Below are 13,784 nucleotides of genomic sequence, written 5' to 3'. Positions count from 1 at the left end.
AATTTCTATAGATATTCAAATCGTATAGATATTTTAATTGTATTTTATAGACTACTGTAAACTGGAAGCCACTTGAAATTTTAAAATACAAGATGATAAAAAATACAACACCAAGTTAAAAATAATGGAAATTCTTATTATTAGTAAAGAGCTAAAATCTTATTTTCTGTTAAATTTTATAATGTGTTTTCCTGGGGCATGTTAACAGCTGTACTAATCCAGTTTATGACAACTGAAAATCTAATGAGCGTTGTTCCTGTTCATGAATATTGTAAGTCAAATGAGAATATAAGTTAATGAAACCCAAAATACAGGGTGTCCCACCAAGGTTGTAACAGCCTATCGACCTTAGTTTTCGAGATATATAGATTTTTCTATATTTTCAGAATATTCCTACTTCCGGTCATTAAATACTCAATAACTCGAAAACTACTGGTCGAATTTCAATTTCAAGGGTATTGTTGGAAATAGAAAAACATTTCAAACAAGATAAATGTAATTTTATTTGTTTTTAGATATTTCGTAGTTTTTTATTAGGGTTTAAACTTGAAAAATGCTATTCTTCAAATTCAATGTCAAGTTTCAAACCGTTTTTTCTCCGGGTAATTATAGAGGTTTCAATATTTCAAAAACTCCATTTCATAAGATTTCGAATGAGTATGAATTCGAGAAGGTAAGTTCCATGATAAAGTGTTCAAAACTGCTAATATCTGGAATGAATACCTTCAAAATGAGGAAATTCACAAACAGCATGCATCAAGTGGTGATCCTAAGTGTGAAATTACCTGATTGTTGAATTATTTTCTGTATCATATAGCTTAAATCCTACATAAAATATTAATCATACACTTTTACAAGATCCAACAAAATTTATTCATGGAATAATAATTCAAAGTAGATGAATGACAGAATTAAAAAAACTGATTGCAATCATTCAGATGGTAATCAAGTTTCATATCATGCTTACTGCTTACAGGGATTCAAAATAGCCTCCATTTCTGTTTATGCAACTTCTGCTGCCGTTCATCAAGCTTTGAGTTGCCCGTCTCAATTCGTTGGGCCGTGTCTTCATTACTTTAAACGTCAATCGAATTCTGAGAATCAGTTACTCCCTGGTCTCTACAGGTTCTCTGTAAACTTTACTTGTCACAACCCCCCAAAAGTATAAGTCTATTGGAGAAAGATCAGCTGAGCGTGGTGGCCAACTTATGGGTCCACCTCGGCCAATCCACCGCCCAGCATAATTGTTATCAAGCCACCCACGGACGTTTATAGCATGAGGGAGGCAGCCATCCAACTCGAGCCACATATTCTGCCTCAAATTGAGAGGCACGTCTTCCATCATTTCGTGAAGCTCATTGACAAGAAAGTCCATAAAAACTTCACCATTTATTCTTGCAGGGAAAATAAAAGGTCCATGTATGTGTATTGTGGAAATTTACAGCACCAGTTCTTGTGAACGTACTTTTATCTGTGATCTGTCCATAAAATGTTTGAAACACAATCTTGTGCTAAAATCCAACGGCAAAGCTGCATCCTTGAAATAGTATCAGGTTCATTCAACTCTTGAACTGGGGTATCATGAAATGGTCGAAAGTTATTCTTCTTCAATAATCTTTGAACTATCATTCATGGAACATCCAACATCCCAGCTGCCCGCCGGATGCTGGATCGAGGATTCTGCTCGAAATACTTCAGAATAAGATTATCTAAAGCTTCAGAAATTAGGACGGGCCTCTAGTACATAGACCCTTACCATCTTGACATCTGTCAATATTAAGAATGTGTTATGAGATGGATGTTTTCGCTTGGGAAAACGTCTCCTGTATACTCCCTCTGCCTCTTGAATTGCATCCACACTCTCCATACACCAATAACATGTTCAAGTACTCAATCGAGGTAAATTTCATGATAATGAACGCGAACACTTCTCTCCTAGCCAAAGTTGATACAATCATGCCAATTAACTGGAAAGCACACTGAAAACTAAAATGAAAATAGGCTGAAAAATACACTTCTTTTTATTTTATTCAGGATTTATGGTACAGGAAATGATGCAAGTTATTGAAAAATTCATATCATTGTAGACAGGCCCCATTTTATATATGGGCTGACTGGGCTATAGCCCAGAGCGCAAGATATTTGGGGGCGCCAAATATTTGGGGTCCCAAATTCCCATTTTTTAAAATATCTTTCATTTGCTTATTTGTTAAGCTATATTCCACTGTAGAGAAAATTTATATTTGGAAACTACTACTCTGTAGCCGCAAAAATTATTCTGTTTTGGTTAGCTACTGACTGAATATTGACGTATTTATTCAGTACTAAATGTTTGTTGAAATAGAACATAATTATGTGAGAGAAAGAGCGACGAAAAGAGCGCACTTCATTGCGAGGAAAGTAAACAAACAGTAGACTAACAGGAATTTTTATGCTCTCCGTTGCTGACTCATTGTCTAGACGTCAGACCTAGACAATCTACCCTTCCCCACCCATCTAAGAAAGACATCTAATGAAATTGAACCAGCCAGCAAAATGTGGACAGGACAAGGAAAGCTTTGATTGCCATGCAAAACTCAAATTCATAAAGACTTCAATTACAAGGTATTTATAAAATATATCACAGTACTTACTATCTTAACTTGAATTTTTCGGTATTGTATTAATCTTTAAATCTCAGCACACAACTTTGGTGGCCTTGTTGCATTTGCTTTTCCATATCCACGGATTTCTCAAATGGAGGGGGGCGCAAAGCTGTGTGTAGCCCAGGGCGCTATTCACCCTAAACCCGGGCCTGATTGTAGAATGTTAAAATGTTGATTAAAACTTGTGAATATTGTCAGAGAGAAATCAGGTGATTTCACCCTTAGGATCACCACTGGATGCATGCTGTTTGTGAATTTCCTCATTTTGAAGGTGTTCATTCCAGATATTAGCAGTTTTGAACACTTTATCATGGAACTTACCTTTTCGAATTTATACTCATTCGAAAGCTTATGAAATGGAGAAATTTTTGAAATATTGAAACCACTATACTTACCACTATATTGCATTTGAAGAATAGCATTTTTTTCAAGTTTAAGCCCTAATAAAAAACTACAAAATATCTAAAAACAAATAAAATTACATTTATCTTGTTTGAAATGTTTTTCTCTTTCCAACAATACCCTTGAAATTGAAATTCGACCAGTAGTTTACGAGCTATTGAGTATTTAATGACCGGAAGTAGGAATATTCTGAAAATATAGAAAAGTCTATATATCTCGAAAACTAAGGTCGATAGGAGAAAAGTTTACTGAAAATTTTTTGTTAGAAATGTCGAGTAGATTCTATGATCAACGGCTGTTACAACCTTGGTGGGACACCCTATGTAACCAGCCACAAGCAAGACTCCAGCTCAAGTATAGTGTAAAACCTATTGAATTCAATTTTTTTGAAGTCGGAGTTTACAGATTTCTTACGTCAATAATCGCATTGGTAAGGTGTCTACAAATCTAAAACTATGATAGTTCTTTTATTTATGCAGGGTTGCACCCACCGAGACATACTATTTTCAATCATCTGAGCATGTGATTTTCCCTGTTCCGGGATTAGGTATAATATATTAAGCTCGGTGTAACCCAATGTTAATAGCTTAATCTATGAATATTTGTAGAAAAACTAAATAATATGCTAAGGAAAATGTCAAAACAATGGAAGAGAACGGTAAAAGCCGGCACACAGAATCGACATATTATTACAAGATGGAATCTTTTCCTCTGCGACAGGGTTGGACTACAACTTTTCATAAACTTAGAACTGTTACCGTACCTGGTATCCGCAAGTGCATGGGTAGAAGTTAAGGTCATCGACCTCCAACGGTTCCATACATAGGGGACACTCAACCTGCTCTTCTCCGCTTTGATTCAGCACAGACATCTGAAATGAACAGATTGAAAAGAAAGAGTCTTTTTGTCAACTTTCTGAATTCTGGTTTAACTTTGAAAATCGACCAATATATCAATAAAATAGCCTCAGTAATAATAAAAATTGTTTTACTAGTCTTTAATCAAGAGATATTGATTTTATATGATTAAGAGATTGCACTCAAATCAAATTCAGGGCATATCCAGGACTGAATTTTGGTACGGTTTAGATTTGAACAGCTAAGAGTCATTAGCTGTTTTTATTTTACATTTTCTTGACGTGTCCCAGTGGGCTTCATTTTAGTGATTCCTTTATGCACCTAATTAATTTAATACTAAATATTACTCACTATTTCAAAAATAATAAATAAAATTAGTTTGAAACACGTTAATATTTTTTTACAAGCAACAAAAAGTACTATAGGCTTATCAAACTACTGGCAAAAGATTGTATAACTGGTAAATGACAATGATGAATTTAAAAATATAGTGTAGAAGCAAACTTACCTTTACTGTTGAAGCAAGCTCTTGATAACCTGAAATCAATTGATAACGTTTATTAGAAGTGTTAAATTATGATAACTCGTATATTAAGTTTATAATTATAAGCAAATTGTAATAATAAAGATTATAAAGCAATAATCATACATCAAGTACTTGCAAGTTTCAAAATATAATAGTATAACATTGTAAATATTAGTTTGTCAAGATTATAAAACAAATAAAATGCATTTCAATTATTCAAAATAATGATCACATTAAATAACAAAGGATTAAATCAACAAAGAATACATAGATGATTTTAAAATAATAAATTTCCAATTACAAATTGATAGAAAAATATTTAAAATGTTGATGTCATAAAATAATATTGATGACGAATTATATTTTGCACGTAAATAAATTTAAAGTTTGATTTAATAAGTAGGACTAGATATTGATATAGAAGTTAAAACAGAAAATATGATTAATTTTTTATTATTATTAAGAATACAATAACCTATAAGCCAATATACAATCAATGGGTGGGATACCCCAACTCTTATAGATATTTTATCTATAGTTATATTTTACAATCAACAATAAATACTTTCACGAATTTTGCATTAGAATCTTAAACAACAAAGGGTCAACAGAAATTGTGACAGTAATAAATTTGAAATTGAATGTTTAGAAATCAATACTTGTACCGTAATAGTGATATATAAGTAGCATCACAACAAAGGATTGCCCAAGTATCTATTGACTAAGCTTTTGATTTACAATTAAATAAACAAAAATTGGTTGAATTAATTAATAAAACAACATTGAATTGTCTAAAGTTTGCCACACCAATTAATTGGACAACATTCTCAAGTCCAGATTCAGAGATTTTATGAATACGTCAAACACAATCCAGCTGGTAATAACATCTTAGAAAGTACAAATTCTAAAGTATATCTACTACGATATAGAAAATAAATTAATTTAAATAGTTGAATCTTCTTAAAATGTAAAACAAAGAAATTACCAAAAGTTAAACAATAAAGGTTAGCAATTAGACAACGTAAGCTAACAGCCCGACTAGGCTAGGAATCGAAAGAGGCTAATTTGAAGTTTTTGAACCTGTATCAAATTGAGACTAAATTTCTTTCGATTTGACTCACCTGAATAATACCGTAAAGACTTTTGAGTAATTTACAAAACCACTTCACCGGAGAAATCACAAACAATGTTTACTTATTTATTTCTATAAATTGAAGAGCAGAATATCTAACCAGGAAATTTATAATGTAGTAGTTGTAGTTGATGAAATCAGTTGTGTTGCGCAGCTGTTGGCGCAATGCAGTTGAGAATCATATAAAATCTATTATTTATCATTCATATATGAAATACATAAGGATAAAAATTAATTTGTTCTAGAAAAAAATTATTCACGAAGCATTCATCAAGTATTACATGTTATAGTCAGATGAAGATATTTATTTCAATTATAAAATTCCTGATATACTTGTGGACAACCTGTTCTTGTTTTGACCAATCCCGTTGCAGGAAAAATGTTGAAATGATGTCATATGATTGTTATTCAACATCAACATTGAACATCAAGCTTTAGTTGGTTGTTTCTTGTTATGTTTGAGGAAAATAGCCGATAAGTGTGGAATTGAATACAATTTGTTTTTTATTTAGTGCTCTTAACATTATATCTAATAGTAAAGTTTTAATGAAAACAGCACAGGAAATGTTTTATAATAGGTTCATGTCATGTACACTCGAAATACAGTGGTATTTATAGGAAGAAATACTCATCTACTGATAACAAACTGTCCAATTAACTCTACAAGGAAAACGTTGTGATTGATCCGTTTACAAGGCGTTGCTGTTCCAAAAAATAAAAAATCATGGGTAACATACACACGGTTGGTCCAAATGAAGCACTAATTGTTTCCGGAGGATGCTGCAGTTCTACGAGAAAAGTTATAGTGATTGGAGGTTGGGCTTGGGCCTGGTGGTTTGTGACTGATGTTCAACACTTATCTCTAGAGGTTATTACCCTTAACCCAGTATGTGAAATGGTAGAAACATCTCAAGGAGTGCCTCTAACAGTAACGGGGGTTGCTCAGTGCAAGATAATGAAAGCAGATGAATTACTTCAAATTGCTTCAGAGCAGTTCTTAGGAAAGTCTGTCGGTCAAATTAAGACTACAGTACTACAAACCTTGGAAGGACATTTAAGAGCTATTTTGGGAACTTTGACAGTTGAAGAGGTCTATAAAGATCGAGATCAGTTTGCAGCTCTAGTCCGTGAAGTGGCCGCACCTGATGTAGGTAGGATGGGCATTGAGATCCTCTCTTTCACTATTAAAGATGTTTATGACGACGTAGAATACCTGGCCTCTCTAGGTAAAGCACAAACAGCCGCTGTGAAGAGAGACGCTGATGTAGGTGTAGCTCAAGCAAACAGAGATGCTGGAATAAGGGAAGCCGAGTGTGAGAAGTCCGCAATGGATATCAAATACAATACTGACACCAAAATTGAAGACTATGCTCGAATGTATAAATTACAGAAAGCTACCTTTGACAAGGAAGTCAATACAGCCAAAGCTGAATCTCAATTGGCCTATGAACTACAAGCAGCTAAGATCAGGCAAAAAATAAGAAATGAGGAGATTCAAATTGAAGTTGTTGAGCGAAAGAAGTACATTGAAGTGGAAGAACAAGAAGTAATGAGAAAAGAAAGGGAATTGAATGCTACTGTTCGTCTTCCAGCAGAAGCAGAGAGTTTCCAAGTTCAAACTATTGCCGAAGGAAAAAGGACTCAATCGGTTGAGGCTTCAAAGGCTGAAGCTGAGAAAATAAAGAAGTTGGGAGAAGCCGAAGCACTTGCCATCTCTGGTGTTGGAAAAGCAGAGGCCACCAAGATGAAACTCAAAGCTGAAGTCTACAAACAGTATGGAGAAGCTGCCATCATGAGTTTGGTTCTCGACGCTCTTCCAAAGATAGCTGCGGAGGTAAGTGCGCCGCTTGCAAAAACTGATGAGATTGTTCTTCTTGGAGGCAATGACAATATCACTGGTGAAGTCAACCGATTAGCAGGTCAACTCCCTCCAGCTCTTCAGGCCCTCACAGGTGTTGATCTGTCCAAGGTACTCAGCAAAGTACCTGGAGCCAAGTAACTTGAAACCAATTTTGAAAAGTAAGTTTGAGCCAATTTAAAACTGCCACTTTTCTTAATTACTATCCTGTTTTAGGATTAAAAACTTCCCTATCTAATAGTGTGTAATTTTCAGAATTTGAAGAACCAGTATATTATAATAATTGTATCCCTAATACTTAGCAATATTAGTTTCCAGTGTGGGCTATGTTCATGTTAATAACAAAATTAGTTTGCTTACATTGAATCTCACAGATACATTTATATTTGTAACAGATGATATATGGAAATGCTTCTCAACTATATTACCATAGGTCTAGTCCATCAATCTAGTGTGTGTACGTGATGACAGCTTCATTTTTAAATTTTATACCCAATCTGTAAATGTGACGTTGAAAGCTAATAATAAAAATAGTGATTTGTGAAATACCAATGTAAATTTATTTTTAATCCCAAAATTGTTGCAAAGTGTCAGATTAAGGATACTTTTATGGTACCGTACAGAAAAGCAAGAAGGTACTATTAAATTTTAAATTGGATATCACACTGAAGTTATATTAATTTTAACAGTCGGAAAAAGAGTATTGCACATTAATCGGCAGAGAGAAGGAATTGTTAAAAAATCAATTAAACCCGATAAATTTAACAATATTTTATCTAAATATACAGATGCGTATCTAATTGTAATAGGTACATTATTTTCAATTTTAAAATAGAGAATTTAAGAGTTTGAAAAATGATTATGATAATAAGAATTGTTTCAGAGTTAAAAAATATTTTTCAGATAACATTAATTTGTTAGGTATTATTTTTAAATAATTTGATTTTTCTGCCGGTCCGTGCAGTAACTTCAACTATAGACATTGAACTGGGGAGTCAGTTGACTCCTCCTGGGAAAGGTTCGGGGCTTAGGGATGTCAACTATTCATCTCATCCTAAATTTGAAGATTGATTTTCAGTTGAATATAGAATCTATCTATAAGGAAATACATTTTGATTGTATTGGTTTATAATTCAATAGGTATTAATTTTATGAAAATATTTAGAATTATTGAAAGTAATTTTTTTCAATTCCAACTCACCTTTTTACTTGTTAGATGCTTGTTGAATGGAAAATTTCATCAATTAATCGATTACTTGATTCTTTAAGTGGTTGATCTTCTTGTCACATCACAATACATTTAAAATGATTTATTGCTGTTGAGAGTTGAGGAAAAAATGACCATAACTTATGAGTTTTTTCAACATTGTATTCAAATTGAAGCAGGTAAAAATAATAGAAGGCCTATAGTTCGTACAAAATTACTTTTGACTTGAAGGGATATGCGTAGCAGAGTGAGGATGGGATACAGCGGCGGCGATGTTGCTGTTCTTCTAGCGAGTGTTCAAGTGCTCATGATACACTTACGATATTTCTTCTCTGAAAGTACAGTCGCCTGAGTAATCGACAAATTGGCAACTGCGCTCTACCTGTGACTCTATTCATCACTGTAATTGGTTGATCTCCCTCCATTTCTCTGCGCCGCATATTCCTCCAAGTCAAATAATTTTGTGTAGTCTATAGGCTAGTTGTTTTATGAAAATAAATTGTTTTATATAAAATATTACTAATAAAGGTATAACTATTTATGTTAAGAAAGTTTCATGAAAAATGTATTATTAGTACTACTAATTTATGAAATTTTCAACAAACCATTTTACAATACCGTAATGCCATAGAAAATTTAATTTGTTCCAACTAATTTCAAGAACTCTCATTAATCTCTTCACTTTTGTATTCTTTTATTTTCAAAATTATTGGCACAATGGAATTTGTGAGGAGATATTATATACTATGACGTTTCAACTTTAGGTGTTAATACCGTGGCTGCATTTACAGAACTCCAAACAGTGATATCCAGGTTTTCTTCAACGCCTATGAGAGGCTTCTTGATCATATCAATAGGGGCACTATTAGATACCTACAGGAAAGTCTTTCTTTGTGGTGATTTTAATATTGACTTGTTGAAGGAATCATCCAAAAAATTGAATTCACCAATTTAACAAATTCTAATAATTTAAACTTGTTTCAAATGTGCCTACTAGAGTTTCAACTCAGCAGACTGCTACATGTATTGATAATGTCATAACAAATGCTAGCTTGGAGGATATTGTTAGTTGTACCTTTGACTATAGAGAGGATTCTTTCTATAGTCAAAGGTGGATTTGGGAATTTCGGATCACCTAGCACAGATTGTTCATCTATCTAAAGCAATCATGTCAACTCAATAGAAATACTTATGTTTCGAAGCGGATCATAAATGAGTCATCCATTGCAACATTTATGAAATTATTAAGAGCAATTAACTGGGACTTATTACAATACATCTTCGGCTGAAATCACGTTCAACTGCTTTTTTCTAAGTTTCATTCATCTTTTTTAACTGCTTTCCCGGTAAAAAATTTCAAATCAAAAAATCTTTCACTATCAATAAACATTGGATGACTCGAGGAATAAGAACGTCATGTGCTTGGAAAAGAAAGCTAAACATAGAGTCTATGGTCAATAGGCACCCAACGTTTTTGCAATACTTTCAACGCTGTAAGAAGATTCTTAGAAAGGTTATTTCTGCTGCTAAACAGCAATCTAATGATGACTTCATACATAAATCCGCGTATATAAATGCCGGTACTTGGGCGGTTGTTAAAAATGAGCTTGGCTTGAAGAAAAAGGAACTCACAAATTTAGAATTAAATAATGGGAGCAATAAGACTACTGATCCTAAAGTTATAGTTTCCCTGTTCAAAGATCATTTCCTGCAGGCTGGTAAAGACGTCTCTAGACCTCGGTCTCTGGAAAAAAGTTTGGGGCTTCTAAAAAATGCTCAGAAACAAAGGAGTCAGTTCTTATTTTAGGGAGCTAGGCAAAAGTGAGATGGAAAAAATAATTTTAGGATTAAAAATTACTGGATCAACTGGGTGGGATGAAATTCCAAGTGCAATTATAAAAGCAGAATGTGTTTTGGAGCCTCTAAGATATGCTATAAATCTATGACTATTAAGTGGGGAATTTCCTGGGAGGCTCAAGTTTGCTATTATTAAACCCCTGTACAAGAAGGAGGATAGAAAGAGCGTTAAAAACTATCGCCCTGTGGCCCTTTTAACTATTTTTTTAAAAATCTATGAGAGAGCTGCCTTTGATCAGGTTATCGGATTCTTGGAGAGTCATTCTATACTTCACAAAAATCAGTTTGGTTTCCGTAAGAGCCGATCAACGAAATCTGCAATTTTTGAGATGGTAACTGAAGTGTTACAAGCTCTGGATGGATCTCAGAGTGCGCTAGGTCTCTTCTGCGATTTGACATGGTTGACCATGAGCTTTTGGTAAAAAAGTTAGAGTTTTATGGGTTTAATGGCAAATCTGCGAATTTCTTCAGGTCATATCTATCAGATAGATTTCAGGCGGTTAGACTTAGGGAAGGAAATAATGGCTTTGGGGTGACATCTGAGTGGAAGAGAACCTTGTGTGGTGTCCCTCAGGGTTCAATTCTGGGTCCGGTTCTTTTCAATATTTTTATTAATGACCTGCCTGACAACATTGACTCTGATCTGATTCTGTACGCGGATGACACCACAGTGCTCATAAAAGGCAAGAATTGTATTGAAGTTCAAGACAGGGGGGTCCTCCGGGTACTTAACCAATTGAGTAACTGGTTCAGCTGTAACTATCTCAAATTGAGTTTGACAAAAACACATTTTTTTAAATTTGCTACAGTTGAAGGTGTTGGAAACTTTGTGAAGACAATATGTTCTGATGCGGGAGGGGAATGTCACTGTTCGGATCTGATCCGGTTTCTTGGAGTGGAGCTGCAGAGAAATGTTAAGTGGGATGGCCATTTGAAAGCACTTGATGTCGATCACTCTTTGCCTTGAAAACAATTGCAAGAGTGGCAACTTCCATACATCACTGGCTGTCAACCATGGCTATTCTTTATCACATATTCGCTACAGTATTATGTTTTGGGGATGGAGTTAAACAAATGTACAGAGAGTTTTTCGCAAGCAAAAGAAGGCCATCAGGTTGATTGAAGTAGTTGACTCTAGAGTGTCGTGTAGGTCATTTTTTTAACGACTAGAACTCTTTACTGTACCGGCTCTGTATTTTTCTGAGATCGCCTCCTTTGTTTTCAAAAACAGACAAAGATTCATGGATAACAGCCTTTCCCATGGGTACAACACTAGACATATAGCGATCACTCTGCAATACCCAATACACAGACTCACATGACTGGAGGGGGACCACATTATGTAGGGCTTAAAGTTTTCAATTCTCTACCAGGTTTTTTGAAAAATATAAGTAATTATCACGGATTTATAGCAGCCTTAAAAGATACACTGATTGAAGCTTGTCCATATTCAATAAGAGAATGCTACAACTTATTTCCTAATTAATTTTCCACTGAAGTCAACAATTCAATAAAACCAAGTTAATGAGACTACTATATTCAGCTCTTTATCATGATTAGGTCATTTAGTATCATACCGACTCAGATTATATTATTTTTATTAGCTACTAATCTGTGACTGATTGAGATTCTTCTCACCTTAAATATTCTAGTTTCGGGCACTTTATTAGTTGAAGATAATATATATCTTTCAGAATCACTAGTTGTACTCTCAGTCGGGGGTTACAGCGGGAATGAGATTACTCATTTATAGATTTAAACTTTGAAGACAGTGCTCTATCCGGGCGTTTTGCTGGATAAATGTGAAAATTGTAAATCTAGCAACACGCCCTGGCCTCCGCGGCTTTGTTGGGCTTGACTTGGGCTATGACAAGATACGCGCAACGTGCGTGGATGGAGTGATTTCAGTATTAAGATTTTTTATGAGATTGCTGTGACCTCAGGGCTGGAAAAAGTAGATGTAGATTTAATTGACGTGTCATACACTGTTAGAGCTAAGCTCATAATATATAGTTTCACATGACAAAATAATAATAATAACGCCTAGGTACTGTGGCAGTACATAGTGTAGAGGTGGCGCCAGGTTTGAAGAGCGCATTCAACCACAAATTGGACGTTTCTGCTGACAGTATATGCAAGAAGTTTATACTGTAATCGAGCGATCACATTGAATGTGTATATTTGAAAGTGCAAGTTTGGTTATGCATGTCCAAGCGTGTAGAAGAGAAACAAAATTTGGAAAGAGCAATAGAAACACTCACACTGAACGCTTGCACTTGCTGGTTGCGCGGTTCAGTGTGAGCAGCTGCATGCAAGTCACAACGCGGCTCAATGGCACTTTTTAAATTTTGTTTTATGCATGATTCGACTTGCAGTTGTACATATACGCATGCAATGTGATCACACCCTAACAATTACATAACACTAGTAAGAGGTAACGGTTTTTAACTTAGAGTTGATCGCTGATCATCCACTTCTTTACTGCATGCAAGTCATATCTTATATTATTAAGAGAGCAATTTCTGTATTTTTATATATTTATATCTGGTTATTTATGTTCAAAGGATCTCGAAAACGGCTCTAACGATTTTCACGAAATTTGGAACATAGTAGGTTTATGATATAAAAATTCGATTGCACTAGGTCTCATCCTTGGGAAAACTCGCTGAACGACATTAAAAGGATAATTCATCCTTGGCTGAAACAGCTGTGGATATAGTAAAAAAGTGAGTGAGCGAGTGAGTATGTGAAAAATCAAAATATCGCATCCCCAAAATTCATAAGATGACATATGACCAGCTGTGAAATATAAACACGATCATTTTAGAGAATTGTGTTGTGTATTATTTTAATAATAAATTATTGTTTATTCATTTTATTAATAAAAATAACGAGCGCAGCTCGGTGCCACGATATTATAGTTTAACGTAGCCAGGACGATATACCTTTGGGTTGCAGAGTGAAAAATAATGAGAAAAGAGAATGATGCTCTGTCGGTGTATTTTAGAATGCAAAACTTTTTCAAACAAAATCGAATATGGAACTTTGAGAATAGTAGAGTCCTAAGTAGTGTGAAATGTCACTCAGAATGAAAAGTACATGAAAGTGTGGCGTGCCACTCAGGATTGAGTTAGAATTTTCATTCAACCGACCCTTTTTTTATAAAATCAAGCAATACCATTTTATTGTGTTGCGTTGTGACTCACTCGTAGAGAACTTAGCCAAATTAATGAATTGCAGCTGAGTCAACAGCGGATTTTCCTGATTGCAGAAAAGTTCCTACATAATTTTATTTTTGAG

At 34.4% G+C, this 13,784-nt stretch overlaps 3 protein-coding genes across 9 annotated transcripts in view; 2 read left to right on the top strand and 1 right to left on the bottom strand.

The window, feature by feature from the left end:
• The window catches only part of LOC111045709 (CCR4-NOT transcription complex subunit 4), a 36,137-nt gene extending 30,417 nt beyond the window's left edge, over positions 1–5,720 (bottom strand). The window contains exons 1-3 of one of the 4 annotated variants that reach the window (XM_022331158.2): positions 5,552–5,720; positions 4,413–4,441; positions 3,811–3,918 (exon numbers count right to left, since the gene is read on the bottom strand). In XM_022331158.2, the coding sequence (XP_022186850.1) occupies positions 3,811–3,918 (108 nt within the window). In that variant the 5' untranslated portion in view covers positions 4,413–4,441; positions 5,552–5,720. Of the gene's footprint in view, positions 1–3,810; positions 3,919–4,412; positions 4,442–5,415 lie in introns of all 4 variants that reach the window. The other 3 variants (XM_022331160.2, XM_039430429.1, XM_039430430.1) reach the window with 3 other exon arrangements.
• The window catches only part of LOC111048197 (protein abnormal spindle), a 274,644-nt gene that overhangs the window by 132,701 nt on the left and 128,159 nt on the right, over positions 1–13,784 (top strand). The window lies entirely within an intron of this gene.
• On the top strand, positions 5,935–7,968 carry LOC111045710 (flotillin-2). Its single transcript, XM_039430433.1, has one exon. It carries the CDS (start codon positions 6,287–6,289, stop codon positions 7,559–7,561), a length of 1,275 nt encoding a protein of 424 aa, XP_039286367.1. The 5' UTR covers positions 5,935–6,286; the 3' UTR covers positions 7,562–7,968.

Source organism: Nilaparvata lugens, chromosome 6 (genome assembly GCF_014356525.2).
Source record: "Nilaparvata lugens isolate BPH chromosome 6, ASM1435652v1, whole genome shotgun sequence".
NCBI classification, from domain to species: Eukaryota; Metazoa; Arthropoda; class Insecta; order Hemiptera; family Delphacidae; genus Nilaparvata; species Nilaparvata lugens.
This window is presented reverse-complemented; position numbering and strand designations above follow the sequence as displayed.

Bases quoted from the DNA above. Each gene is read 5' to 3' on its own strand.
- LOC111045710 (XM_039430433.1), top strand. From the start codon at position 6,287: ATGGGTAACATACACACGGTTGGTCCAAATGAAGCACTAATTGTTTCC.